This window comes from Pipistrellus hanaki (assembly GCF_964339955.1).
Source record: "Pipistrellus hanaki genome assembly, chromosome: 13".
NCBI classification, from domain to species: domain Eukaryota; kingdom Metazoa; phylum Chordata; class Mammalia; order Chiroptera; family Vespertilionidae; genus Pipistrellus; species Pipistrellus hanaki.
The window spans coordinates 55966141-55993312 of record NC_140515.1 but is presented as its reverse complement, the minus strand read 5'-3'; the positions used below and the strand labels follow the sequence as shown (position 1 = coordinate 55993312).

At 54.1% G+C, this 27172-nt stretch overlaps 1 protein-coding gene across 4 annotated transcripts in view; it reads left to right on the top strand.

Annotated features, from left to right (window-relative positions):
- Positions 1-26251, top strand: part of CNTN3 (contactin 3) — an 88471-nt gene extending 62220 nt beyond the window's left edge. For 2 of the 4 annotated variants that reach the window (XM_084902037.1, XM_084902040.1), the window contains 18 exons: positions 243-446; positions 2018-2120; positions 2792-2976; positions 5025-5161; positions 6811-6940; positions 8005-8155; positions 13860-13987; positions 14920-15095; positions 17170-17287; positions 18357-18515; positions 18612-18761; positions 20332-20402; positions 21582-21816; positions 22341-22456; positions 22998-23181; positions 23664-23776; positions 25027-25195; positions 26106-26251. In XM_084902037.1, the coding sequence (XP_084758163.1) occupies positions 243-446; positions 2018-2120; positions 2792-2976; positions 5025-5161; positions 6811-6940; positions 8005-8155; positions 13860-13987; positions 14920-15095; positions 17170-17287; positions 18357-18515; positions 18612-18761; positions 20332-20402; positions 21582-21816; positions 22341-22456; positions 22998-23181; positions 23664-23776; positions 25027-25195; positions 26106-26203 (2627 nt within the window). In that variant the 3' untranslated portion in view covers positions 26204-26251. The remainder of the gene's footprint in view (positions 1-242; positions 447-2017; positions 2121-2791; positions 2977-5024; positions 5162-6810; positions 6941-8004; positions 8156-13859; positions 13988-14919; positions 15096-17169; positions 17288-18356; positions 18516-18611; positions 18762-20331; positions 20403-21581; positions 21817-22340; positions 22457-22997; positions 23182-23663; positions 23777-25026; positions 25196-26105) is intronic. The other 2 variants (XM_084902038.1, XM_084902039.1) reach the window with 2 other exon arrangements.
- Positions 26252-27172: the final 921 nt, after the last annotated feature.

Below are 27172 nucleotides of genomic sequence, written 5' to 3'. Positions count from 1 at the left end.
TTCCCTTCTACTCTCTCTAAATACCAGTGGGAAAAACATCCTCAGGTGAGGACTCACAAACAAAACCAATAAGGAAAAGAATGCTACACAGGGGTCCTCCCTCTCAGCCCAGAGTGGATGCTGAGGGGTCCCGTAACGCCCTCTCTCGGTGACCTGCACGTGAAACACTGGTGCTTTGTGCATTCTTAATGGGGAGAATGTTCCTTCTTAACGGGGTGCTTTTCTCCCCAAACTCCTATTAGAACTCTCCTACGCGTGGATCTTCAACGAATACCCGTCCTTCGTGGAGGAAGACGGCCGGAGGTTCATCTCTCAGGAGACAGGCCACCTCTACGTGGCCAAGGTGGAGCCGTCCGACGTGGGCAACTACACGTGTGTGGTGACGAGCGCGGTGACCGCCGCCCGGGTGCTGGGCTCGCCGACGCCGCTGATGCTGCGTGCCGACGGTAGGAAGCTCCGGGTGGAGAGGCGGTGAATCCGAGCAAAAGCACACAGGGGAAGGGAAAAGCGTGTCTCGGAGAATCACGTTTCGTTTGTTTCCCAACAAGAAGTCTTTTCGAGCACAGGGACCACAAGGACTCCATGAACCCCGGGCCCCTGCGCACGCTGCACGCGGGGCCGGTTCAGAATGTGCAGAACGAGAAGAGGGGCCTGTGGTCCCAAAGCCATTAACTCTGGATGGTGACCCCATTGCACCAGGCACAGGGCCCCTCAGCCTGGGGCCCTGCTGCTCCCCTCGAAGTCCCCTGTCCTGACCCTCACCAGCAGCGTAAGCACTTTGTTACAAGCTAAACGTCCTCTATAAGAAATAAAAGAAAAAACGTGCACATCAGATTCCCCAAAACATATGGATCATCCAGCTGAAAGTTAGTACCCTTTAAAAAAAATGTATATTTTAATTGATTCAGAGAAGAAGAGAGAGGGGGAGAGAGAAGCATAAATGATGAGAGAGAGTCCCTGGTCGGCTGCCTCCTGCATGCCCCCTACTGGGGATTGAGCCTACAGCCAGGCATGTGCCCTGACCAGGAATCAAACCATGACCTTCTGGTTCATAGGTTGATGCTCAATCACTGAGCCACCCTTTGATAATGTGTCATTTTGCCACCACCAGGAGTGTGGTGATGATAACATGACTGTATTGTGACCTTGGAATTTGCTTCGAGGGCAGATCTTACGTGCTCTCATCACACACACAAAATAACTGAATTAAAAGCGGTATCCATGGGAGAGCTCCATGTGCTACCTTGACCGAGATAATCATTCCACAAGATGCACATGTATTAAATCATCTCATTGTACACCAAAAGAAGTCTAAATATATGCAATATATTTACCATGCAACCTAAATAGATACGGCATTTCTTTGTCAATCATACCTCAGTGTAAAGCGCAGCGAAATACGTTCCATTATCTCCTTCATGGCTGTTTCAAGGGAACCCCTGAGCTGCGGAGAAACAGACATGTAAGCCTGAGAAACTGCCCACTTACTACCCAAAACCACCTCTGGTGCAGCCCAGTGCCAGTGCCCATTACCTGAGCCCTCTTCCTGGTCTGTTATCGTTGCCCGGGTCCTTTCCCAGTCTTTACATTACTGTCTCCTGTTGGCTGGGATCCGCTTACGAGCTCTGTCTGAGCTCCCCGGGCGCCACGAAGTAAAGTTCCTCTCATCACCTTTGCTCTTCGTGGTATTTCAAACTTTGGAAGCATTTTATATTTTACTTAGGCCGGGAATGTCCTAATTGGACAGACCATACCAAAGCCACCCATCGTATACACCGGAAAACGCGTGGCGGTTTTCTCAGAGCTGCCCCTTACCCGGTCGTCTATGGACCTCGGAATCCGAGGATGCTTATTCGCGTTGCCCAGGCGGCCTGAGCCAGATCGGCGCCCGGCGTCCGAACCCGCTCTCGGGTGGGAAGGGAGTCACTGGTGCAGCCAGAGGAAGCTGCCTTGAAGGGAAAGGGGCCGGTTTCCAAGGTGACGGTGACGCTGAGCGACCTGCATTGTGGGTTTACAGGCGTGATGGGTGAATACGAGCCGAAAATAGAAGTCCAGTTTCCGGAAACGCTTCCGGCCGCCAAAGGGTCCATGGTGAGGCTGGAGTGCTTCGCGCTCGGCAAGTAAGTGCCGTCGCCCTCCCTCCGACGTGCTGAGCGGCGGGGGCCGCGAGGGGTTGGGGTGGTTTTTGACAGACAGACTCCGCGGGGCCTCATCTCCATTCTTCCTTTCACGTACAAGCAAAAGAAAAACAAAGCGGAAGGGGGAAGTGCACGCATCACTTACTCTGAAGGCCTTTGCTGAACACACCTCTGCCCAGCTTTGTACAGGATTGGCGTTCGGTTTCTTTTCCTCGTTCCTGTGATCATAGGGAGTAGGTTAGACCAGTGGTAGGGAAACTGTAACTCGAAAGCCGCCTGCGGCTCTTTGGCCCCTTGGGTGTGGCTCAGCGTTAGAACCACTTCTTCAAAACAGACTCGCCCAGGCCGAAAGCCGACTTCTGCGCCTGGGCCACGAAGTTTCAGTCACACTGTACGTGCGTGCCCACACGTGGCGTTTTGTGCAAGAGCCACACTCAGGGGGCCAAAGAGCCACATGTTTGCTGACCGCTGGGTTAGACCTTTGACACCAAACCATGCATTCGTTCAGGAAAACGCGGCACTTACGTTACTGCGCTGGAGTCTGAGGTCAGGCGAGGCCCCGGGTGTGTGCAATCGCCAAGGACAGAACCCCGTGGTCTTTTTCTGGCCCAAACCCAAGCTGTGCTGGCTCCAGGCTCCCTGTGTCTCCGCAGCCCCGTGCCCCGGATCACCTGGAGGAGGAGCGACGGGCGGCCTTTGCCCGGGAGAGCGACCCTGCGGAAGTCTGGCGGGGTGCTGGAGATCCCCGGCTTCGAGCAGGAGGACGCGGGGTCCTACGAGTGCCTCGCCGAGAATTCCCGGGGGAGAAACGTGGCCCGCGGGCGTCTCACGTACTATGGTAGGTGACCCCGTGGCCGGTGTCCCGGTCCCCATGGGCCAGTGGGAGAGGGAGCTTCTCTCTCATCAAACGCCGAGGTGGGCGGGGAGGGAGGTCATGGCAGAATCCAGGGTCCAACATGGTCTCCCTTTTGTAAAATCAGGATGAATATCATAAAAGGGGTTGAGAAGACAGAGAAGTCTGCAGTTGGAGGCATACCGTGTTCCTTCTCTGCATTTTAAAATGATTCCTACGATCGATCTATCTATATAAAAGCCTAAACGACATTTGACTGTTCAACCATTTGACCAGTAGCTACGAGGTGCACCAATCACCAGGAGGCAGATGCTCAACACACAGGCATAGAAACATGGAACAGACTGATGAATCTCAGAGGGCAGGAGGGACGGGGAAGGGCAGGAAAAGATTAACCAAATCCCTGCATTGGTGGGGCCCCTCGGCCTGGCTAGAGGGATTGGGCCAAAGCCAGCAGTCTGACATCCCCCGAGGCGTCCAGGATTGCGAGAGGGAGCAGGCCGGGCCCAGGGGCCCCACCGGTGCACGAATCTGTGCACTGGGCCTCTAGCAATGTAATAGTTCACTTTCTGTTCTGACAATAACCTTTTAGACATGTAACCATGTCCAGGGGAGGAGACATCTTCCCAGAGCACGTGGTTTGATATGTTCATGATCTTTGCTAAGCAAACAGGAACTTCTGCTGGGAAGCAGGTGTTACTGCCTTAGACTGACTGTGGGCACTGGGTCCTGACCTCTGTCCCTTTGGAGATGGAACTGCCAGTGCACTGCCTGGGATCTGGGACCATATTTATTCACTGTACCCCTCAACTCTGGAAGGGAAAGGATAATCATGTGACCTTCATTTAGAGTCCATATGTAGCAAAATTAGATCGTCTTTTATTCAAAAATTTTTTCCAAAGATATTTTATTAAAAATATTCTAGTTCTTTTTTTTTTTTTTTTTTTTTTTTTTAGACAGCAGTTGTATGAGAGAAATTGAGAGACAGGTCTTCCCAGGGTTGCAATTAATTAGAAATAAATGAACTATTCCTCTGTCTGGCTAATGCAAACTTGAGCCCCTGCCCACATCACACAGGACAGGAACCAGCATGACAACCTGTCTCCCTGTTTGGGGTCCGAGGGGCAAGCTGAGACCTGGCCCTTGAGCAGGCTGTGTTCTGAGTGGCTTTCATTGTAGGTGGTATTTTGCTTTCATCTGTAAGGAGAATGTTCCACATAGCATCTTATAAGTGAAGCGTGGCTGGTGTGTTTCAATGGTTGAGCACTGACCTATGAACCATGAAGTCGCAGTCAGGGCACATGCCCAGGTTGCAGGCTTGATCCCCAATATGGGGCATGCAGGAGGCAGCCAATCAATGATTCTCTCTCATCATTGATATTTCTCCTTCTCTTCCTTCCCTTCTGAAATCAATAAAAATAAAAATAAATAATTTTAAAAAATATAAAACATCAGGGAAGATGATCAATCCACTGGCTACAGTGGTTCTTCATACATCATTTATGGGCACCAGAATTACTCCTTTTCTCTTAAATATACACATGATTCCAACGGAACCCCTTTATCCACCTTCTCTGCTTTCATTTTAATTCACACCGAGGCTCGGGAGACACCCGCTGGGTTGCCTGTCATTGGGACTTAGCCCTGACTTGGAGGACATATTCTTTCCGCGCCCACAGAAGTCCCTCTCCTGTGGGCGGGAATTTTTAGGGCATCCTGAAGACCAGAGATTAAGTCAGCATCAGCTGCGACTCAAAAGAAATGAAAACCTAGTGTGTGTCCCTGCATTCCCGTCGACACACAGACGCCCGAGAGTGTCCCAGAACGCAGAGCTGGAAAGCAGACAGCGGGGACGAGCTGGGCTTGGCAGTGACCGTGGCCACCTCCCCCTCAGTGTGGAAACATTGATGAATCCGCGGGGTCGGGGCGGAGAGAACGTCCGTCCGGGCCCGCAGGCTCGTGCCCGTTGGCGTGTCCGTGGAGCACGTGTGTCTTCTTCCTTGGCGGGGGTTGACGCCTTCCTTCCCTTGCAGCAAAGCCGCACTGGGTCCAGCTCATCCGGGACGTGGAGGCCGCGGTGGGGGACAGCCTGCGCTGGGACTGCCGGGCCGGCGGGAAGCCCAAGCCCTCCTACCGGTGGCTGAGGAACGGCGAGGCCCTGGCGCTGGAGGTGAGGCCCGTCCCTGGGCATCCACTTCTGTTCCTCTGTCCCTCTGTCTCTCTGTCCCTCTGTCCCTCTGTCCCTCTGTCCCTCTATCTCTCTGTCTCTCTGTTCCTCTGTCCCTCTATCTCTCTGTCTCTCTGTTCCTCTGTCCCTCTATCTCTCTATCCCTCTGTCCCTCTGTCTCTCTGTCCTTCTGTCCCTCTATCTCTCTGTCCCTCTGTCCCTCTATCTCTCTGTCTCTCTGTTCCTCTGTCCCTCTATCTCTCTGTCTCTCTGTTCCTCTGTCCCTCTATCTCTCTATCCCTCTGTCCATCTGTCCCTCTTTCTCTCTGTCTCTCTGTCCCTTTGTCCTTCTGTCTCTCTGACCCTCTGTCTCTCTGTCCCTTTGTCCCTCTGTCTCTCTGTCTCTCTGTCCCTCTGTCTCTCTGTCTCTCTATCCCTCTGTCCCTCTGTCTCTCTGTCCCTCTGTCCCTCTTTCTCTCTGTCTCTCTGTCCCTTTGTCCCTCTGTCTCTCTGACCCTCTGTCTCTCTGTCCCTTTGTCCCTCTGTCTCTCTGTCTCTCTGTCCCTCTGTCCCTGTGTCCATGTGTGAGGAGCAGTGCAGGTGGAAACCCTGTCACTGTGGGGAGAGTGTCCTGACTTGGCATTCCATGGGGAAAGAGTGATTTTTGTGACTTTTGTCTACGTGATGCTGCACCACTTGTTTAAAAATACATTTTGTTTTTATTGATTTCAGAGAGGAAGAGAGAGGGGGAGAGAGAGAGAAAAAAACATCAATGAGAGAGAATCATTGATTGGCTGCCTCCTGCATGCATGCCCACACTGGGGATCAAACCCACAATCCAGGCATAAGCCCTGACTAGGAATTGAACCGTGACCTCCTGGTTCATAGGTGGATGCTCAACTACTGGGCCACACCGGCCAAGCCCCAGAACACTTTTTAATGCACAGAATGCATAATGTCTTTAATCGATGTGATTTTTTTTAAAAATGGTGAAAACCTTTCCAGTTGAGGAGATGGAAAGGTTGGGACAGTTTTGAGGGTCTGTAGTGTTAAAGATCTATCTCCCTCTCCCTTTCCCTTCCTTTCTGAAGTCAATAAAAATATATGTGCTTTAAACGCGTTCCAGAAAAGTTAAGTGGTGGCAACATCTTACCTTTCCTTGTTACTGACGGACTTCCCTTGGGGCTGGCATGCTTGCTGATATTTCCGTGCGTGGCCCTCACATTAACCAGCCCCACGCTTTCCGATGAAGAAGAGTTTAAGTTTCAAGACAGGTGAGGAGGATCTTGTGAAGAACTGTAGTCAGCCTGGCTGGGTTTGCTCAGTGGATGGAGCGTCGGCCCGCAGACTGGAGGAGGGTCCCTGGTTCGATTCCGGTCAAGGGCATGTTACCTGGGCCGCAGGTTCAGTCCCAACCCAGTCGGGGCACCTGTGGGAGACAACCCAGTCAACGTGTCTCTCTCACATAGACATTTCTCTCTGGGTGTGTGTCTCTCTCTCTAAAAATCAACGGGAACAATAAAAATAAATAAATAAGAAGAAAAATATCCTCGGGGAAGATTAACAACAACAACAACAACAAAAAAAGTAGTTTTCAGCAGTTCGCTGCTCTGAAACACACTTACCTGGGGGAGGTGTCTGCCTCCGAGCAGGAGCGGATCCAGCTGGAAAACGGCGCCCTGAGCATCGTGAACCTGAGCGTGGCGGACGCGGGCATGTTCCAGTGCGTGGCGGAGAACAAGCATGGCCTGGCCTACTCCAGCGCAGAGCTCCGGGTGCTGGGTGAGCCGCCCCCTCCCTGGTCTTGTCATTTCCCCTAGACCAGGGGTCTGCAACCCTTAAGACAGGGGTCTTCAAACTACGGCCCGCGGGCCACATGCGGCCCCCAGGGGAGTCTGATCCGGCCCGCCAGGTTTTTTGGGCAGTGAGCGCAGCCGAGGTGTTACAGTAGGAATTAGTAGTTCATATAGTCCGGCCCTCCAGCTCTCTGAGGGACCGTGATCTGGCCCCCACTTTAAAAAGTTTGAGGACCCCTGCTTTAAGACATAAAGAGCCACTTGGACTGGTTTCCGAAGGAAAAAAAAAACCTGGGAGCCGCAAAACCATTGCGACGTTTAAAACAAATATAACACTGCATCTATTGTTTCTTACCTTAATGCTATATACCGGATCGTGCAGTTAGCTGTCAATCTGAAGAAAAAAAGGACTTTTTCACTTAACAATGTAAAATATATTTTTGCAAATTAATAGCTAATTAAAATATTTAATTTAATACCTGGTTAATGGGATTTTTGCTCCTGAACCTCAGTGCACAGTGTCAGCACATCAGGGCTGTAAGACGTTACCTTCATTTTCACACAGGCTTGCAAGTTGTCGGAGCCGCGGTAAAGCTTCAAAAGAGCCGCATGCGGCTCTGGAGCCGCAGGTTGCCACCTGCCCTAGACCCTCCATTTTGCCAGAAGCAGAAATACTTGCTTTTCTTTTTTTATCTTTTAAAATTTATTTTTTATTGATTCTATAGGGGAAGGGAGAGGGAGAGAGAGATATAAACATCAGTGATGAGAGAGAACCATCGATCGGCTGCCTCCTGCATGCCCCACACTGGAGATGGAGCTCACAACCCGGGCCTGTGCCCTGTCCAGGAATCGAACTGTGACCTCCTGGTTCATAGGTTGGCGCTCAGCCACTGAGCCATGCCGGCCAGGCATAAATACTTACTTTTATATTCCCACATCTGATAACGTCGTCGTCGGTTTTCCCGGGGAGTGGGTCGGGCTTCTAAGCAGTGGCTTCCGTATTTTCCACCTGAGCCCTGGTCCTCTCTCCTGTTCCTCCTTCCTCTCCAGCCTCCGCTCCGGACTTCTCCGCGGCGCCCATGAAGAAGCTGGTGCGGGCGCAGGTGGGCAGCGCGGTGGGCCTGGACTGCCGGCCCCGAGCCGCCCCCCGGGCCCTGTGCTCCTGGAGGAGAGGCGAGGTGACCGTGCGAGAGGATGAAAGGTATTGGGGCCACCGAGCTGCGGCCTGCTCTCCTCCCACTTTGCACAGGGGTACCTGTGGGCCTGAGGAAGGATCGAAGAGGCAGATATTTTACCTGCAAGGCGGGCTTGCGGGTTTTCTCTGGAATAGCAGGGGGATGCCCCCGGGACAGGGAGCTGGGATGCACCCTACTTGAGCCAAGGAACAGCTGGGCTTGATCCTAGAAGAGGAGGGGGGAGGGGCCTTTGGAGGAGCTGGATGGTAACAGCATCCTGGGGGCGGGGTTAATGTCACAGGTGCTCAGCCAGAGGTGCAGGTGAGGCCTGACAGTTTGGGTGTTCTGCTGGCCAGGAGGATCCCTTCCCTCCTCAGCTGCCCTGGTCTGTCCTCCTCTTTGGGGTCCAGGTGCCAGAGCGGAACAGCGCCCCCTTCAGGCTGGCAGGCTCCATTTCCAATGAGGATTCTGACTACCGTAGGTTTTCAATAGGAGGTGAGACGCAGTGGCATTTCAAGGCAGTGGGGGGTGTTTCAGGACCAGGATGGCCGGTCTTGTTCTGCAGTCCCCTCCCGATGACAGTAGTCGGGCCCTGGAATCTAAAATAGCGCGCTCTCCCTCCTCCCCGGGAGCACTTGATCTTAGTCAGGACTTCCCCTCCTGCCCCCGAGAGTCTCCCGAGGGGCAGAGCCGTGCTGACGACGCCAGCGTTGCTCTCAGGTGGAGAGAGCGTCCCAGGCTCAGGGAACGGCGGTGAGCTCCCAGCTGAGCTCCTGGAAGAGCTGCTCTGAGTAGATAACAGGCTTACGGTGCGGAGAGCGGCCGGGCTCTCAGCATTAAGGGCTCATCCTTTCGTTCGGAAATATTTTGAGGACCAACCACTGGCTGGTCACTAGGTATTTTGGTCTTCGTTTAAATATGTTTTTATTGATTTCAGAGAGGAAGGGAGACAGGGAGAGAGATGGAAATATCATAGATGAAAGAGAAGCATTAATTGGCTGCTTCCTGCAGGCCCCACTCTGGGGATCGAGCCTGCAACCCGGGCATGTGCCCTGAGTGGGAATCGAACCGTGACCTCGTTCATAGGTCGATGCTCAGCCACTGAGCCACGCCGGCTGGGCTGGGTATTTATCAGACACATCACTCTGCTTGTTCTCAGCTTCCTGGAGGCTGTGAAGGTGACACGGGGTCACATGGTGCTCACTTGGGGAAGAACAGGATGCTCCGTGATTCCTGGAGAAGGCCCGTCTGCATGTGAGGGGGCAGGAGCAGGTGTTCTGGGGGACCCGGGGTCTCAGTGAGACCGGAGAGGTGACGGGGGTCCTTGGAGAGGCGTGCCAGGCAAGGGGAACAGCACGGGTGAGGGCACAGAGGCCTGGGGGGCAGGGACATTGCATTGCAGTGATGAAGGCTCCATGCCCCTCCAGTGGACAGCACCCAGGAGGGGTGCAGCGGGGTGAGCAGGGGTCTTACTGGGGATCACGTGGTTGCTGAATTGCAGAGTCCGGGCTCGGTTCTGTGGGCCCGGGGGGGGCGGGGGGGCGCGGGCAGCAGAAGTAAAGGAACAACATCAGAGGTCAGATTCATGTTTTTAAAAATCGGAGCAGTGGTCCTAGCCTGTTCAGCATCAGCCTTTGGACTGAAGGGTCCCAGGTTCAGTTCTGGTCAAGGGCACACATGTCGATTGCAGGCAGAATCCTGGCCCTGGTGGAGGCTTGTATGGGAGGCGATCAATCAATGAATCTCTCTCACATCGATGTTTCTCTCTGTGTGTCTCTCCCTCTTCCTTCCTCCCTCTCTCTAAAAACCCATGGGAAAATATCCTCTGGTGAGGGTTCACAACAACAGCAACAGAAAATCGGCAGGGTGGCCCTGGGGAGCGTAGATTGGGATGGAGATGCTCAGTTAGCAGCAAACTGTAGCTTGAACTAAGGAAAGGGCGTGAGGACAGAGAGGAGGTTCCAGGAGGCAGGTCGGACCAGCTGGACCTCTGAGAGGATGGGGCTCATGATTTGAAGAAACAAGAAGAAAGGAAGGAGTCCAGGGTGAATCCTGTTTCCAGTGTGAGCACCAGAGCGGTGCTTGGAAGACCTGGTCGGGGAGACGGAAGGTTCCAGAAGGGGCAGAGCATGCATGTTCACCTGGGGCTGGCTGGGTGTGCAATGGTGTGGAAGAACCAGCTGGATGTGTCTGTGCTGGAGATTCACTGGACAAATCGGGGCTCGGGGAAAGGGCTGAGCTGCAGACGGGATACGGGAACCACGCGGTGGACCAGGTGCTCTCGGCGCGTCCCTGTCACCTGCCGGCACATGGGAGGGTCTGCCTCTCACCTGGGAAGTGGGTGGAGACGTAACAATTGAGTGGAGGATGCCTGCTTAACAATCCTCTTTAAATGGCTAACGGTTACCATGTACAACTCATGGATGTGTTAAGTCAACTCAAGTCAAAGGTCAGCGGGACTCACCTGGTGGGCAGGCGCACCAAACGTTGAAATCACCGGTGTCGACAGGGAGCGAAGCTGTCTTGTTTGGGGGGTGTCTCTGCCCTTTATTTTCTCGGTGGGCTGCCCACTGTTGAGAAGGGCCGCCCCCTCCCCGCAGGAAGCGCATGCTCTGACCCACGCCCTCGCTGCTAAGCTTCCAAGGTCTCAGGGCGCATCGGCATCTCCGAGCTGTGGCCTTTACCCACGTCCTCACACCCCCGCGTTTCCAAGGTGGGAATGAGAACGGGCGGCCTTTTCCCCTTTAAGCAAAGGAAACCGGAAAAGGGCCCCGGGCGAGGCAGCCAGCATGGTCAGCAAGAAGAACCCTCGGGTGGCACGTTCTAAAGTAGGGGTGTCGAACTCAATCAGAGAAGGGGCCAAAATCTAAAATCCAGCCTAAATCGCGGGCCGAATGGTTTACTGAACAGTCATAAACTGACAATGTCATAAACTGACAGCGGAGTGCAGTGATGACAGCGCGGTGCGGGCCACATTGCAAGGCCTGGCGGGCTGGATTTGGCCCGCGGGCCTTGTGTTTGACATATGTGTTCTAAAGGATGCTGAGCTTTCCAGTGTCCCTGGGCAGCGTTCAAAACGCATTAGCCAATTATTTTTCCTTTAATGGGCTTTTTACCTGAATGCTGTTGCTTATCACGGTGGATGCTTCACGGCCACGGCCTTCGTTCAGGGGCGAGTGGAGGGCATTATTTATAATTAAGTGCATTGAAATGGTTTTATGTCCTCTGCAGCATTTAACGTAGAAATTTAAATGCTTCTACAATAGAAGGGGGGGGGGGCGGTGGCAGAGATTTCTCCCGAATATTAGTGACCATGATGCCGACAGTGTTTGTAAGATGTATCAACCCATGCTCCGTGTATTTTTTGCGTATAGGTAGCGGGTGGCTGTTAAAATGCCATCAGCATTGTGTGCTGGGGGTGCCCTGTCTGTGACATTCCTGGAAAAGGCACAGCTTCGGGGACAGAGAGCAGCAGTCCCTGCTTGCGGGGCCGAGAGTGGGTGGAGAGGGTGACTGTCGGGGTCACAGGGTGGGGGGGGAGGGGGGTTGGAGGGTTAGGGGGTTTTTTAGGGCTGGGTTGTGACACGGTTACACAGGCTCATGCATCTGTTCAAGCTCAGACCGGCACACCCAGGAGGCTCACTGAGACTGCATGCAGATGCCTGAATTATTTTAAAGTGAGGTGACCAGACGTGGGACAAATTGTTAAAAATCGGGACTGTCCGGCCAAAAGCGGGACGTCTGGTCACCTTACCTTAAAGTAGGGGTGTCGAACTCAATCAGAGAAGGGGCCAAAATCTAAAATCCAGCCTAAATCGCGGGCCAAATGGTTTACTGAACAGTCATAAACTGACAATGTCATAAACTGACAGCGGAGTGCAGTGATGACAGCCCGGTGCGGGCCACATTGCAAGGCCTGGCGGGCTGGATTTGGCCCGCAGGCCTTGTGTTTGACACATGTGCCTTAAAGGCTCACGTGGGGTTTTACACCGTCTCTTCCCGCCTTCATGAGCCCCTCCAGGTCCTGTGAATGCAGGTCCCCTTTGCTCTTGGAGACGCACTGGGCCATCCATTCGGTGACATCCCTTTGGAGCAGAATGTAAACGTCCGCCCTGACAAGCACAGGCTGCTTACGTGTCTGCGTGCGTATGCATGTCGTTCTGGGCAGGCCTGCGTGTGTTTGCAGCCTATGTGCTGATCGCCATACCCATTCCCCCCCCCCGGGCTGGGGGAAGCTAACGGCGAGTGTTATTTGCTTTTTGATTTAACTTCCGCCCGTGGAGAGAGAGGAGCAGTCACGTGTGGGACAGTCCTGAGTCGGGTGTCGCCTCTGCTTGGGAAACGGGCCAGAAAGCCCTAGGTCCCGGGTTCGTCATTCTGCTTGGCGCCCTTTGCTTGGCACACATTCTTAGCCAGAGGCTGGCTGGACACCTGGCCTCCAGGGACCGGCAGGGAAAGGACAGGGCTCCCTTTGAGCAAATTGCTCCCAACGCCGTCCCTGCCGCATCTCTCTCCCAGCCCGGACGCCCTTTTCCCGACCTGCGGGCCGGAGTCACACAGGTAACACTAGAGCGGCTTTCCCACAGGGTCTCCCACGCAGGCCCTGCAGCTGCCGGTGTTGTTTTTAATACTCTCCTTTGCCACCGTGTTGCCCAGACACTTCAGAGTAAGTAACGGGACTGGGTTCAAAGGAAAGAAATGAGCAATGAGAAAATACCTAATTTTTTTTTTTTTTACAGCAACTGTTTTCCATTATGTAAACCTTAAATAAATTCTACCCAAATATTATTTTTTAAAAAATTGCTGCTTTCCAATGTTTTCTAAAGTCGCATCAGCTGCATTTTGCAGGTCGGCATGCGGTGGTTAAATCCATATGTCAAATACGACCTTTATGGATTATAAACGTGAAGGCCGCGTTTAAAATACTTCGCCGATGTTCTGATTCCCGTAGGGAGAGCCGGTTAACGCATCTACCTCACACCAGTTTCTTGTTCAAACTTGATACCTTACTCTGTATCCAGCCTCAGCATCAAAGTTTTAGGTACTGGCATGTGGAAGCCACGTGTTTTTACTCACGCTTCCTCTTTGAGACTTTTCTCCGCCAGTTTTCTCCTTCCTGCATCCCCAACAAAAGGGATGGGAGAACTCTTTGGTGGGTTCTATTCCCGGTCAGGGCCCATGCCCGGGTTGCGGGCTTGATCCCCACTGTGTGGCATGCAGGAGGCAGCCGATCCATGATCTTCTCTCGTCACTGATGTATGTTTCCCTCTCTCTCTCTCTCTCTCTCTCTCTCTCTCTCTCTCTCTGTCTCTCTCCATTTCTCCCTTCCTGTCTCTGAAGTTATATTTGTTAAATCTGGATTTTCCTGGCTTGAATGTGCTTCTCTCCGCTTCATAATGAAAGGCCAGGGGGTTCCTTATTTTTCAGCTCCCCTTCTGGATTTAAGGAGCATAGTCTCCTCCTACTTTTCGTTTTCTCCAAACCGATGAGGGTATGGCGTGAGGGACCTGCCACACCTGCCTGTTTGGGAAATATCTCCAAATGTAGGTGCCCTGTCGGTAATGCAGCTCCATCCTCTTTCCCGGGGATGGAAACTTTACTTCCGTTTCCCTCTGTTTCCAAGAACAGCTCAGAAGTACTAGTCTGAGGCAGCACTGCTAGAAATATGGCTGTTTATCTGGGGGGGCAGGGCTGCCATGCGTTCACTTGTTGCATTTGTCTTTCCTTTAGAATTTCTTTCCTGAAAGACGGAGGGCTCAGCATAGCCAACGTGACGAAGGCCGACGCCGGAACGTACACCTGCTTCGCAGAAAACCAGTTTGGGGCGGCCAATGGCTCCACGCGCCTGGTGGTCACAGGTGAGGTCCCCACGCAGGTGGGTGGGCCACGCTGCGTGCTACTGGCGGACGCACGCTGGCCCCTGTGCTGGTGACCTGCGTGACCTCCTGCTGTTCTCCTCTGTGAGGTCTTTGGGATCCTCTGTCTTTTCCCGTACCCTGAGGGTGCCTGGAGATGTTCCTGACCATGGGAGGGTCCTTGCTGTTAGTAAATGTCACTCAGAGTTGGCATTTATTTGTTCATTTAGGGCAGTGTTTCCCAAAGTGTGGTACGCATCCCCCCGGGGGAACGGGAAGAGTTTGGTGGGGATATGCACTGCACCGTGCTTAGCTGCGCCTAATTCTATGTTCTCATGAGCACGAGGGGTGCTCAGCGTTACGAAAATTATAGAAGGGGTACACATGTGTCAAAAGTTTGGGAAACACTGATTTACGGGAATGTGTGGCCCCAGGGCTGACGAGGGCCCATGAAATCCTTCGGCCGGGCCCTGCCACGGCATGAGGGTGAGTGAGTGAAATGCGTGGCTAGACTGAGCAGGCTCATCATTAAATTGACGATTTTGCGTGGCCTGAGGATGATGTTATAAGCAGCCACATGGCCCTCGGCAGGAAAAGGGGTCCCCGTCCCTGATTCACTCATTCAGGGAAAACCTGAGCCCTACTGCACGTTGGTCCTCAGCTGGCTCACGTCGTCAGCACAGAGGAAGGCGCTGCCCTGGAGGCTGCCCTCCTCGCGGAGCCGGGAGAACGCAGGCCGTGGGGATGGGAAGCAGGGGCTTCGTGGGAGGAGGAAGCTGCACACCATCCGACACTCGGAGGGCGCAGAGGGTGAGCCGGGCAGACACGCACGCTCCAGGCTAGATGCAAAGTCGGCCTGGGAACGTCGCTTTCGTGGAAACAAATTGCTGTCGTTTGGCTTAAAACCTGGTTCCCCCTTCCCCCCCGGCCCCCAGACCCCACGAGAATAACGCTGGCGCCATCGAACATGGACGTGTCCGTGGGCGAGAGCGTGGTCCTGCCCTGCCAGGTGCGGCACGACCCCCTGCTGGACGTCGCGTTCACCTGGTACTTCAACGGGGCGCTCGCCGGCTTCCAGAAGGACGGCTCCCACCTGGAGCAGGCCGGCGGGGTGAGTGGCCCTTCCTCCCTGTGCTGTGCAGACCGGGAAAGCAGCATGGGTGTGATGCTCAGGAAATGCCTGGCAGCCCTGGATGGTGTGGCCTAGTGGTTAGAGCATCGAGCTGGTGTGCCAAAGGGTTGCAGGTTTGATTCCCGGTCAAGGGCACATACCTGGGTTGCAGGTAGCCTTTTTTGTTTTGTTTTGTTTTGTTTTGTTTGTTTTTTCATATATTTTTATTGATTTTAGAAAGGAAAGGAGAAGGATAGAGAGAGAGAGAAACATCAGTGATGAGAGTGAATCTTGTATCGGCTATCTCCTGCACGCCCCCTCCTGGGTATCGAGCCCACAACCCAGGCATGTGTCCTGACTGGGAATCGAATTGTGACCTCCTGGGTCATAGGTCAACGCTCAACCACAGCACCATGCTGGCAGGGCAGCGGGTAATCTTTGAAAAGCGAAGGAAGGGGAGATGTTTGGGATCCTAGCCTCAGTTAAGTATGATTTCACCGCCACATCCTTCTTTGACCCTGGGGCTTATCCCGCCTCGGAAGTCTGGTCTCCTCACGAATGGTTCTCACCAACGGAGGGCTGTTGAGACCCTCAGCCGCACTGCCTGCTTGGTGTAGGTTCTGCGGGAGGCATGGGGCCATCTCCCTACAAGAGACAGGGAGCAGAATCATGAAGTTTCAGAGAGGAATCCCATCGCTTGGCAGTTCAGGTCTTTGCCGAAAGGCCGGTTCGTGGCCTGTGAATTGGTTAGGGACCTGTGCCTTGGTAACGATATTCTGTGTAAACCATCAAGCCCTCCTCGGCGACATGGCCCTTAAGCACACGCAGTTCAGCACATTGGTTTCCTGCTGGGTGAGAGGGAGGCATGTAACAGCCCTTCCCTTGGATTGTGTGCCCGCGGCAGCATTGGCGTGATACGGGGAAGGTCTGTCTGCTGGTCTTTCACCCTCAGTGCTTCCAGAGTGGTCTTCCAGGAGGGAGAGGGGCCGGCTAGAAAAAGAAAACCCGAACTCACAGCTTTCAAGCTGCTCGGCCCCTTGTCATTGAGACTAGGCTGCATATGCAATATTCATTCGTGACAAAAAGCCAACACACGTTTTGGGGAAAGTGCATAAGCTCAAAAAGCTCCAGCAAGCCTGGCTGCCCAAATCTCCCCCCCCCAACCACCCCCACCCCCCGAGAGCCATGCATTCCCTCCTCTTCCCAGCAGATTGCGCACAGGTGGGAAGCGGAGAAAACCATGAGCAGGTGCTGAGCTGGAGATAAAGAGAAGTGGCACCTGGTGGGAGGAAATAGACTCTGAGACCATGGTCTCTGCCCTCATTTATTTTGGAAACATAAATGCCCAGAGGAAAGCTGGTCTTCAGCCATGGATGTCTGTCCACAGCCCTGGTGGTGGTCCCTCTGTTTCCTGTGTGGTTTCCCCCTCTGTTTCCTGTGTGGTTTCCCCCTCTGTTTCCTGTGTGGTTTCCCCCTCTGTTTCCTGTGTGGTTTCCCCCTCTGTTTCCTGTGTGGTTTCCCCCTCTGTTTCCTGTGTCGTTTCCCCCTCTGTTTCCTGTGTGGTTTCCCCTCTATTTCCTGTGTGGTTTCCCCCTCTATTTCCTGTGTGGTTTTCCCTCTATTTCCTGTGTGGTTTCTCCTCTATTTCCTGTCCTCCATTTCCTGTGTGGTTTCTCCTCTATTTACGGGAGAAACCACACAGGAAGGCGCTGCTCTGGAGGCTGACCTCCTCTATTTCCCCTCTATTTCCTGTGTGGTTTCCCATCTATTTCCTGTGTGGTTTCTCCTCTATTTCCTGTGTGGTTTCTCCTCTATTTCCTGTCCTCTATTTCCTGTGTGGTTTCTCCTCTATTTCCTGTGTGGTTTCCCCTCTATTTCCTATGTGGTTTCCTCTCTATTTCCTGTGTGGTTTTCACCCTCTCGTTTCTATTTCCATACATTCTGGGGTGTTGGCTTCTTCTCCCCCACGTATTCTTCTCTTCTCTCTGGATACAGGTCTCCTGCTTGGCCACAGCCTTCACGAGGGTTTGGTTTGCAGAATAAAAGTGTGCTCCTTACGTGTTCATTCCCACAGAGCTCATCGGGCGATTTGATGATCAGGAACATCCAGCTGAAGCACGCAGGGAAGTACGTCTGTGTGGTGCAGAGTGCGGTGGACAGTGTCTCCTCAGCCGCTGACCTTGTAGTGAGAGGTAAACATTGACACCACCATGTTTCTTCTTTTTTTTTTTTTAATATTTTTTATTGATTTTCCACAAAGAGAAAAGGAGAAGGATAGAGAGCTAAAAACGTCGATGAGAGAGAAACATCAACCAGCTGCCTCCTGCACACCCCCTACCGGGATGTGCCTGCAACCAATATACATGCCCTTGACCGAAATCGAACCCGGGACCTTTCAGTCCGCAGACCGACGCTTTATCCACTGAGCCAAACTGGTTTTGGCGCCACCATGTTTCTTATTGACCGTCTTCCCTGGGCCTGTCTCCCTGCAGCTGAACCAGGATGAGGGGGCAGAGGAGCGTGCGGTTTTACTGTTGACTGGGTCCCTGCTCCCTGAGAATGTGACAGTAAGGATGGGTGCAAATTCAAAGACATAAACATTTCAGCTCCGCCCTCTGTGCAGCTTTTGCACAGCAGCTGCTCAGCCGATGTGCTATGAACATGTAGTGAAGTCAGTGATCGAGCTTAACATGAAAGGGAATAGTTGTGTGTACAGGCGCACACATGTGCATTTGTATGTATGTTGGTGCATGCGTAGTCTGTGAAGACATGCATGTGCATTGTGTTTTGTGTGTACATGTCTATGGAAACTCCAAAAGAATCAGCATCGTCCTGAATGCCTGGACAACCGGGCTGCTCTCCAAGGTGCTGATTTACTGCTGGGCTGAAATGACCAGCCTGTCTCCCGGAGGAGGCAGCCAGAGGACCTGCTGGGATGACTGAGATGTGCCTGGGATGGCAGGAGTGGGAACCCTGCCCCAAGCAAAGGACACTGAGTTGGACAAAATCCTTCTGACCGGGGGCCTCAAAAGCAGGTGTTATGTGCCGCGGAGGCATCCCGATTTCGGAATGACTGCCTCCCAGTCGGATTGAAGGCCTAACAACAGAAAGGGGAGCGGGGTATTACAGGTAAATGGCCTTTTCTGTAAATGCCTCTGGAATCAGGATTCTGGCGGTGTTCCAGTGGTCATGTGACATGCTCTTCCCTTCGGAAAAGGAGGGGGAGACGTGTGGTCTAGCTACTCCTGCTTGCCTCCCCAGGTTCCCCCGGGCCACCCGCAAACGTGCAGGTGGAGGAGATCACGGACACCACAGCCCAGGTGTCCTGGACAGAAGGCACCGACAACCACAGCCCCATCACCGCCTACGCCGTCCAGGCGAGGACGCCGTTCTCCGTGGGCTGGCAGGCCGCCAGGACAGGTGAGGGCTCCGGCCGGGGCTGCGGGTAGCTGTCCGTGGGTTGCCAGCCAGCGCCGAACCACGCAGACTCTGACCTCTCTGACTTGCTCTTTGTAGTGCCCGAGGTCATTGATGGGAAAACACACACTGCCACTGTAGTCGAGTTAAACCCGTGGGTGGAGTACGAATTTCGGGTTGTAGCCAGCAACAAACTCGGAGGTGGAGAACCCAGTTTGCCCTCAGAAAAAGTAAGAACTGAAGAGGCAGGTTAGTGTTCTGTTTCCTGAGTAACACGGGTTGGCAGGTGTCCCCGGGGGCGAGCTTGCATTTCCCTCGGCCTTGGTCTCCCGGCCAGCAGGGGACCGGCCTCCGTGACCCCTGGGCGCAGTGACCGCCCGAGCCCCCGTCTTTAACGGCAGGCCTGGCCTGGCCGGACGGTATTTGTCACGAAGCCTCCCCTGAACGTGCCTCGGGGGCATCCTGACATTCCCAGCGCCCAGTGCATTGCCGGCGTCCACTAATGCATGTTGTGTGGCTCTGGTCTTGTCACTTACAGTGATAATTACTGGCTAGCACCGTCACCCTGTGGGCAGGGAAGTGCCGTTCTCCTTTGTAAGGAGCCCTGACAAACGGGGGGATGATGATGAGTCCAAACAGTGCATGAGGAGGGGCCTTCGGGCCCTTAGGCTTCAGCCAGGAGAGAATCACTGCTAGAGGATCCCACCCCGGGGAACGGTTCCTGTGAACCATACGGCTGTTTGGCAATTCTGAAAGTATCCTGATGCCACAGCTAAAAATGAGCAAAGCATACATCCTGTCCCGTGATCGAGGCATCTGAGTGGGCGTAGCGGCTCCCTCTCAGATTCTGTAATTCGAGGGCAATATGGCGTCTTAAACACAGCCCAGTGTCCGTGTGGGTTGTAAGCCAGGATTGGAGTGATGGCACCCGCTCCCACAACTCGAGTGACGCTGCCTCTCATGGGGCGGTGCAGACACCACCGGTGCCAGACCTACGTGTTGTGGGTCAGGGGGCCCACGTCTGCCTGGTGCTCATTCATTTTCTCACCTGGCATGCTAAGGAGCGTCCCCTGGGGCTCGGCGCCTCCTGGTGAGGTGGGTGCCACTGTGTACGAGACCAGCCGCGGGGACCCCGGGTTCTCGCCGCGTCCTGGGGCTCTCTCAGCACAGCCTGCGGGGGCGAGAAAGCTGGTGCCCATGTGCGGGTCCGTAGCTCATCAGGGGCATTTTTATGTGAAGCCGCCATTCTGTCCTCCTTTTGTCATTCCTGGTGAAGCAGTTCCTTGTTTTACAGACCCTCAGACGGAGTCCATTTTTTCAATCTGACAGATTGAAACCTTGATCATTTCATACAAATGTAAACCATGTTCCGATTCCCCCCGCCAGAGATGTAGACCGCTTGCCCTTGGACAAGGTGGGGGTGTGGGGCACTGACCCTCATACACGTGACAGTCAGACTCCCAGAAACGTAAGCTGTAGCTCGGTGTCCCCTGGGGCTGGTGCCAGGACCCCTGGGAATAAAGACAAGGTGCTCGGCCCCCTGTCCATCCAGCACGCTGCGGGTCCGTGCGTGCAGCCGCCTCCGCCTCTGTGCATCGCGGGCCCCAGGCCGAGGAGCCAAACCAGTGCTGGTGCTCACTGAGAAAAATACACACACAACATCTGTGTACAAACCCGGAGAGGTATATTGCGTATGTGCACACACGTGTGTGCAGAATATGCCTGTGATCAAATAATGTCAATTATGAAAAAGATCTTCTTTCAGGCACACGTTGCCGAAGGCCAGTAAGGTTTCACCTCTGTCTCTCTAACCTCACAGCCCCCGAAGTGCCTCCTTCCGAGGTCAGTGGGGGAGGCGGAAGCCGGTCCGAACTGGTGATAACCTGGGAGGTGAGTGTCTGGGTTGCATCTGCCCCTCAGGGACCTGTTGTTCCCATAGTCCTCAGGGCCTCAAGGAGGGGTCCCGGGGGGCTGGGATCCTGCTGTTCTCACAGTCCTTGCGGCCTGGCAGGGGGGGTGCTAGGGAGGCTGTTGGGGTCCTGCTGGCAGCCGGTGCTTTTTAAAAAAATACGCTTTTATTAATTTCAAAAAGAGGAAGGGAGAGGGAGATGGAAATATTGATGAGATAAAACATCATCTATTGACTGCCTCCTGCACGCCCCCTACTGGAGATCAAGCTCACCACCTGGGCATGTGTGCCCTGACAGGGGATCCAATCGTGACCTCCTGGTTCCTAGGTCAACGCTCAACCACCGAGCCATGCCAGCCAGGAGGCTAATGCTTTTAAAGCTTGGGCTGACTAATCACTGTTCCTAGCATTTTTCATATTTTTAACAATTGCATCGTTTTGACATTTTATAGACAGAACACTAAGGCATAGAGTTATTAAATAATTTGTCCGAGGTCATCGGGCAGGGAAACCCAGGGAGAGAGCCGTGTCTGGCTGCTGCTCCCCAGCTGCCCGTGAGGCATCCTGAGCAGCTGTGCGCTCGCTGGTGAGGGACCCCCCCACCCCCAGGACGTGCCCCTGACGCCCCAGGTGCTGGCGGCCTGGCTGTCCTCTCAGCTGCTGCTTGATGTCATCATTGGGAACCGTTTTAATGAGCACATTGAAAGCAGAAGGCACTGGCATTGTCTCTATGATTTAAAGATGTTGAAAAACATTAAAAGTCGAGACCATGATGGGATGGGAGTAGGATTTTTTTATGTGACCCACATGCAGCTTTGAGTTGGTACGTGGTTTTATTTCCTGTTTTTCTAATGTTATGGTTTGGCACTTAATTATCATATCCATGTGTGGTTTCTGTTCATAAAATCAACATGAGGGATATTATCATCATCATCATCATCATCATCATTCAGAACTCAGGCGGGGCTACAAGATGCTCAGACACGTGAACAGCTTTGGGAAATTTCAGAGTGAAAATGCCCACGTTGGTCCCACTGGGCTTCCCCTTGGCTTAGCACCCACTCCATACAGTGTGGATGCCTCCCTAGTGTGCCCCCTGCAGGCCAGGCTGGCAGCAGCAGCCTTGGTCCCCTAGGTGACCAGAGCTCTCTCTCTCACAGCCGGTCCCCGAGGAGCTGCAGAATGGCGAGGGCTTCGGGTACGTCGTTGCCTTCCGCCCCCTGGGGGTCAGCACCTGGATCCAGACGGTGGTCACGTCCCCCGAGGCCCCGCGATACGTGTTCCGGAACGAGAGCATCGTGCCCTTTGCACCGTACGAAGTGAAAGTGGGCGTTTACAACAACAAGGGCGAGGGGCCCTTCAGCCCCGTGGCCACCGTGTTCTCGGCAGAGGAAGGTACACATACACACACACACACATACACACGGCGATTGTGCTTCTGATTGTGCTTCTGGTCCCAGCCAAGGCCCCATGATTCTTTCTCATCATGATTTCTCTCTCTCCCTCTCTTTCCTCTCTGGAGTCCATAAAAAATTACTTTAAAAACGAAGAAGAAGAATCAGTAGCATTTGTGGGCACAGAGGCTCTGGCAAGAGCTGCGGGTGACAATAAGGCATGACAGAGGGGACGGAGGGGAGGAGGGAGACAAGCTGGGCCTGGAGGGGGGGAGGCGGGGCAGGGAGCCCAGGCTGCCGTGGCCCCCGAGCCAGGAGACGCCGCGGCTCTGATGTCCTCTCCCCCCGAGGAGCGGAAGTGGCCAGTGTCTCTGTTTCCATGACACGGTTCATGACAGTAGGGATTTTTTTACTGAGTAGTCTGTGAGTTTACAAGTGTATCCACCTGCTTTCTGAAAATAAGGACTGCAGTAGATTTCTACCATTTCCTGCCAACGCTGTGTTTTGGTTGGTGTTCCCAAACAGAACCTACAGCAGCTCCGGCTCACGTCTGGGCCCACAGCCTGTCCTCCTCGGAGATCCAGGTGTCCTGGAGCGCCGTCCCCTGGAAGCTGAGCAGCGGCCATCTCCTCGGCTACGAGGTAATGGCTCTCGGGAGCTGCGGCCGGGAGGCCACCATGTCCCTCGCGCCGTCCCTGTAGGTCTTTGTAACCATGACGTCCCAGCTAGCGTCTGGCTTCCACTGGCATCTCACCAGCACGTGGTCCCATGAGCATATCCAGGGATATGGAAATGAGCTCAACAAGTTGAATGAAAATAACATTCGTTTGGGTAGAAAAGGGGGAAAATAGCCATAGAAAAGGAACTGGATCCCGCAGGCAGTTTCTGGAAGGATTGACCTAGACGCGAGGGTGACATCTGCCCATCCGGTTCACGAAGTTCAGGGAACGTCCCTGTGGTCAGGCTGGTCCTCAGCTCCCGTTCTCCCTTTCTTGGTGGCCTTGGCACCTATAGACGAAGTACTGTCTCCTCCTTGAGCCTCCATGGCTCAGAGCCCCACTGTGTGCAGCACACAGTAGGCACTTTGTGAATACTTGTCTAAAGGAAGGAATGCTATCAGGGCGCCCATGTTGGTGACAGCCGCTGAGCGTGAGGGCGGCCCCTGTCGTGTTCCGGCCCCAGGTGCGGTACTGGACCAGCGGGGAGGAGGGCTCACCGCACAGAGTGAAGGTGGTGGCAGGGGAGACCGCGGCCCGGCTCCACGGCCTGAGGAGCCACCTGGTGTACCACGCAGCCGTCCGGGCGTACAACAGCGCGGGCGCCGGGCCCTTCAGCGCCACAGTGAACGCCACCACCAGGAAGACGCGTAGGTATCTCGCGTGCCGGGTGGGGGGCGGTGGGAGTTTGCGTCAGGAATGGCAGCTTCTGTGTGGGTGGGTGGCCGGGCCACGGCAGCCAGCCCAGCTCAGCCCCTGCAGACACAGAGCCACCTGTATTTTCATGATCCTCAGACCGGGAGGGTGCCACCCCCGGGGAGCGGGCACGGCCCCTGTGGAAAGCTCAGTGTGAGGTGTTTAGTCAAGTGCGTCCACTTTCCTCTTACACTGTGACCAGCGTCCTGGGCTTGGGATTGGTGATCAGAGTGAGAAAGTTCACATTCATGTTGACCGGCTCTGTCCGCTTTGCACTTGAGGTTTTCTGGCTCCGCCTGCACTGGGCATCCCTTCCCCACCCCCTACCCCCCCACCCCCTCGGTGATGCTGGCCCACTCCCTCCAAGGCCCTTCTCTGCCCCAGGGACAGTCCCTCTGAGCTCGGGTCCCTGCTAACCCCGCACTCTCTCTTCCAGCTCCCAGCCAGCCGCCGGGAAACGTGGTCTGGAACGCCACGGACGCCAGGGTGTTCCTGAGCTGGGAGCGGGTCCGAGCCATGGAGAATGAGTCGGAGGTGACGGGATACAAGGTGGGTGGCGGGGTTGGCGGTGGTCTCCGGTTCCCACCAGGGCTTTCCGGGGAGCCGGGCTCCATTCCCTCAGTGAGGGAGGTCAGGCTTCTGGCTTCAACCTAATGACGTCATGCACATGTCAAGCCTTGTATGAAGAAGGCGTGTTCCCAATATGTGCAATAATTCTATTCACGTGGGTTTTGGGGATAAAATGTTTGTAAATGGTTTATGTTAGTTTGCTGCTTCTGATGCTACCCATGGATGACTTTAAAAAACAAAGCTGCCTGGCCAGTGTGGCTCAGTGGTTGAGCATTGATTGATATGAACCAGGAGGTCACAGCTTGATTCCTGGTCTGGGCCCATGCCGGGTTTCTGGCTCAATCCCCAGCAGTGGATGTGTAGGAGGCAGCTGATCAATGTTCATCTCTCTCATTGATGTTTCTATCCCTCTCCCTGCCTCTCTCAAAAAAAAAAAAAATTAAAAAGATTTGGCTCAGTGGATAGAGCTTTGGGCCATGGTTCAATTCTGATCGAGGGCACAGACCTTGTTGCGGGTTAGATTCCCAGGCCTTGGTCAGTGCCCAGCCCGGGTCAGGGCATGTGCAGGGGCAGCCCATCGATGTGACTCTCTCCCCCCCTTCCACTCTCTCTACAAATCAGTGGGAAAATATCCCCCAGGGAGGATCACCAACAACAAACATATTTAAGAAAACACAATGAGCTCTAACCAGTTTGGCTCAGTTTGATTCCAGTCAAGGGCATGTACCTTGGTTGCAGGCACATTCCTAGTAGGGAGTGTGTAGGAGGCAGCTGATCGATGTTTCTCTCTCATCGATGTTTCTAACTCTATCCCTCTCCCTCTCCCTTCCTCTCTGAGAAAAATCAATAAAATATATTAAAAAAGAAAACACAATGAGATCCATTGGCTCTGGTCCTCCTCGTGTGTCCGCGATCAGGGCAGGGGGCCTGTCCCCACCCGGACACCTCCCCGCTCAGTTCTCTGGGTGACCCTCACCTCCCAGACACTGTGGTTGATGGTCCCGCTGTGTGCGAACTCCAGGCGCTGACCCTGGCTAGACAGAGCTGAGGCTGGGACGTAAGCTGGGGTGGTGGTGGTGCGGGGAGCGTAGCGAAGGACGGGGCTCAGGCCAGAGCAGGGAGAGCTGGGGCTGGGGTGTAAGCTGGGGTGGGGGGTAGGAAGGACGGGGCACAGGCCAGAGCAGGGGTTCCCGCTGGGACCACATGCTGAGTGTGTTTTGGCCTTCCAGGTGTTCTACAGGACGAGCGGCCAGGGCGGCCTGCGGGTGCTCAGCACAAACCGGACGTCAGCCGAGCTGCGGCTGCCCATCCAGGAGGGCTACGTCGTCCACGTCCGGGCCACCACGGCCGGAGGGGACGGGGCCAGCAGCGCGCCCGTCAGGATCCCGAGGAGAACCAGTAAGCGCCAGGCCACACTCTCCCCCCCACACACACACCCCCGCAGGGACCCCGAGTCCTCAGGCCCGTCTGCCCACCGCTTCCCCACACGCTGTTCGTCGGGTGCTGAGGAAGGTTGGGGGGTGAGGGGTGAGGCAGGGGGAACTAACTCCTCCGCGTCATGTATGATGAGGGGAAGGATAAGACAGGAGGACAGAAAAGAAGTGGGGAAATAGGTAGCAAGGCTATCCATTTGGATCTCCGCCCTCCTCCCCTGCCCCATGCTTGCCCCGCGAAGCCTGCTGCGGTGAGACCCCCTGTTTATCCCAATTGTGTGTGTCATAGAGCAGCACTGTTCTCAAAACTAAGTTGTGTTCTCAGATTCAGTGACCGTTAAGGGATAGTGTATGAACAAAGCCTAGAATTGTTTAAGAAACATACATACAGACCGGCCGGTGTTGCTCATTGGTTGAGCGTGGACCCAAGAACCAGGAGGTCACAGGTTCAATTCCCGCTCTGGACATATGCCCTGGTTGCAGGCTCGCTCCCCAGTAGGGGGCGTGCAGGGAGCAGCTGATCTAAGATTCTCTCTCATCATGTATGTTTCTGTCTGTCTCTCCCTCTCCCTTCCTCTCTCTGATATCCATTTTAAAAATACTTTAAAAAGGGGAGGGAAGGAAGGGAAGGAAGGAAGGAAGGAAGGAAGGAAGGAAGGAAGGAAGGAAGGAAGGAAGGAAGGAAGGAAGGAAGGAAGGAAGGAAGGAAAGAAGACCAGTGTGTTTATAGATCGCATTGGCAGCTAACATGTGCCCCACTGTGAACAGCAGGCGGCTGATCATGACGTGTGGTCCTCCTGCTCTGGGAGGAATACATGGTTGTGCCATGGCTGTGATGCAGGAGCCGTGTTCACCAGCCATCTCTCCCTTGGCAGGTTCGGATGCCAGGGGCTCCCCGTCGGCCATCGCCAACGCCCACCCCGCGTCACGCTACCTGCCGGCGGTCCTGTTCGTGGCTCACGCCCTGTGGTGATAGCCACTCTTTTCTACCATTTACTACAAGTTAATTGGTGACAAAACAGTGCTTTCCCGAAATGCAGTGATTATGCATGGTTGTTCTCCCCACCCCCCAACTCTGTATTTTTAACTTTCTACGTAGGTAAAATGCAAATATAATTCAAAAGCTAACAGTACATCCTTCTAGGGGAATCTGAGATGCCTTAATACTTGATAAACCAAAGGACTTTATATATTATGTACTTTAGACTTTTGATATATAGCTGTCCCCCCCAAAATGTATACACATACGTTGAATAACTCTAAAGGCGATGTTTATTAAAATACATTTTGTTTTAAAAAGTGAGCTATGGGCCGTTGAGGAGTGTACACATTTTGGGGGGGGACACCCTAGAGGTGTTTGTAAGCGATGGTTTTACACTCTGCCTGTGGGTAAAGACTCCCACTCTCCCACGTGGTCACATGTATGTTTGCTGTGTCTTTCATTCAGTGAGCTTTCATTGAATCCAACAGTTAGGGACCCCGTCAGAGCGGCCCTGTCTGGGGGACCGGATCCGTGTTCTGTTGAAAGGGTCAGAAGCGCATTTAGAAACCGCCCTGCTCTGAAGAGGGCGCATGGGATTCCAGGGAGGGTTGGAAAATGCTGATCTGGGAGGTCCAGGGGGGCGGTTTGGCCCCAGTGTCCTAGGGAGGGGGTGGGATTCTTCCCACAACTCATCTATGAACCGTGGGACGGTCTCACACACACACACACACACACACACACACACACCCCGCCCCCTTACCTGCCTTGGCCCCAGGAAGGATTGGGACAGATGAGGAAGGAGGTGTGAGCAGGTCCACCAGCCCTGTGCAGACCTTGGTGCGAATGTGTTGACAGCAGATGCCCGGCCTGCAGCCCCTTCCAGCAAGGGCTTTTGTTCCATTCGACAACCCTGTGAAATTGAAAGGGCCACCCCTTATCCTTCTCAAAAATTAAAATAAT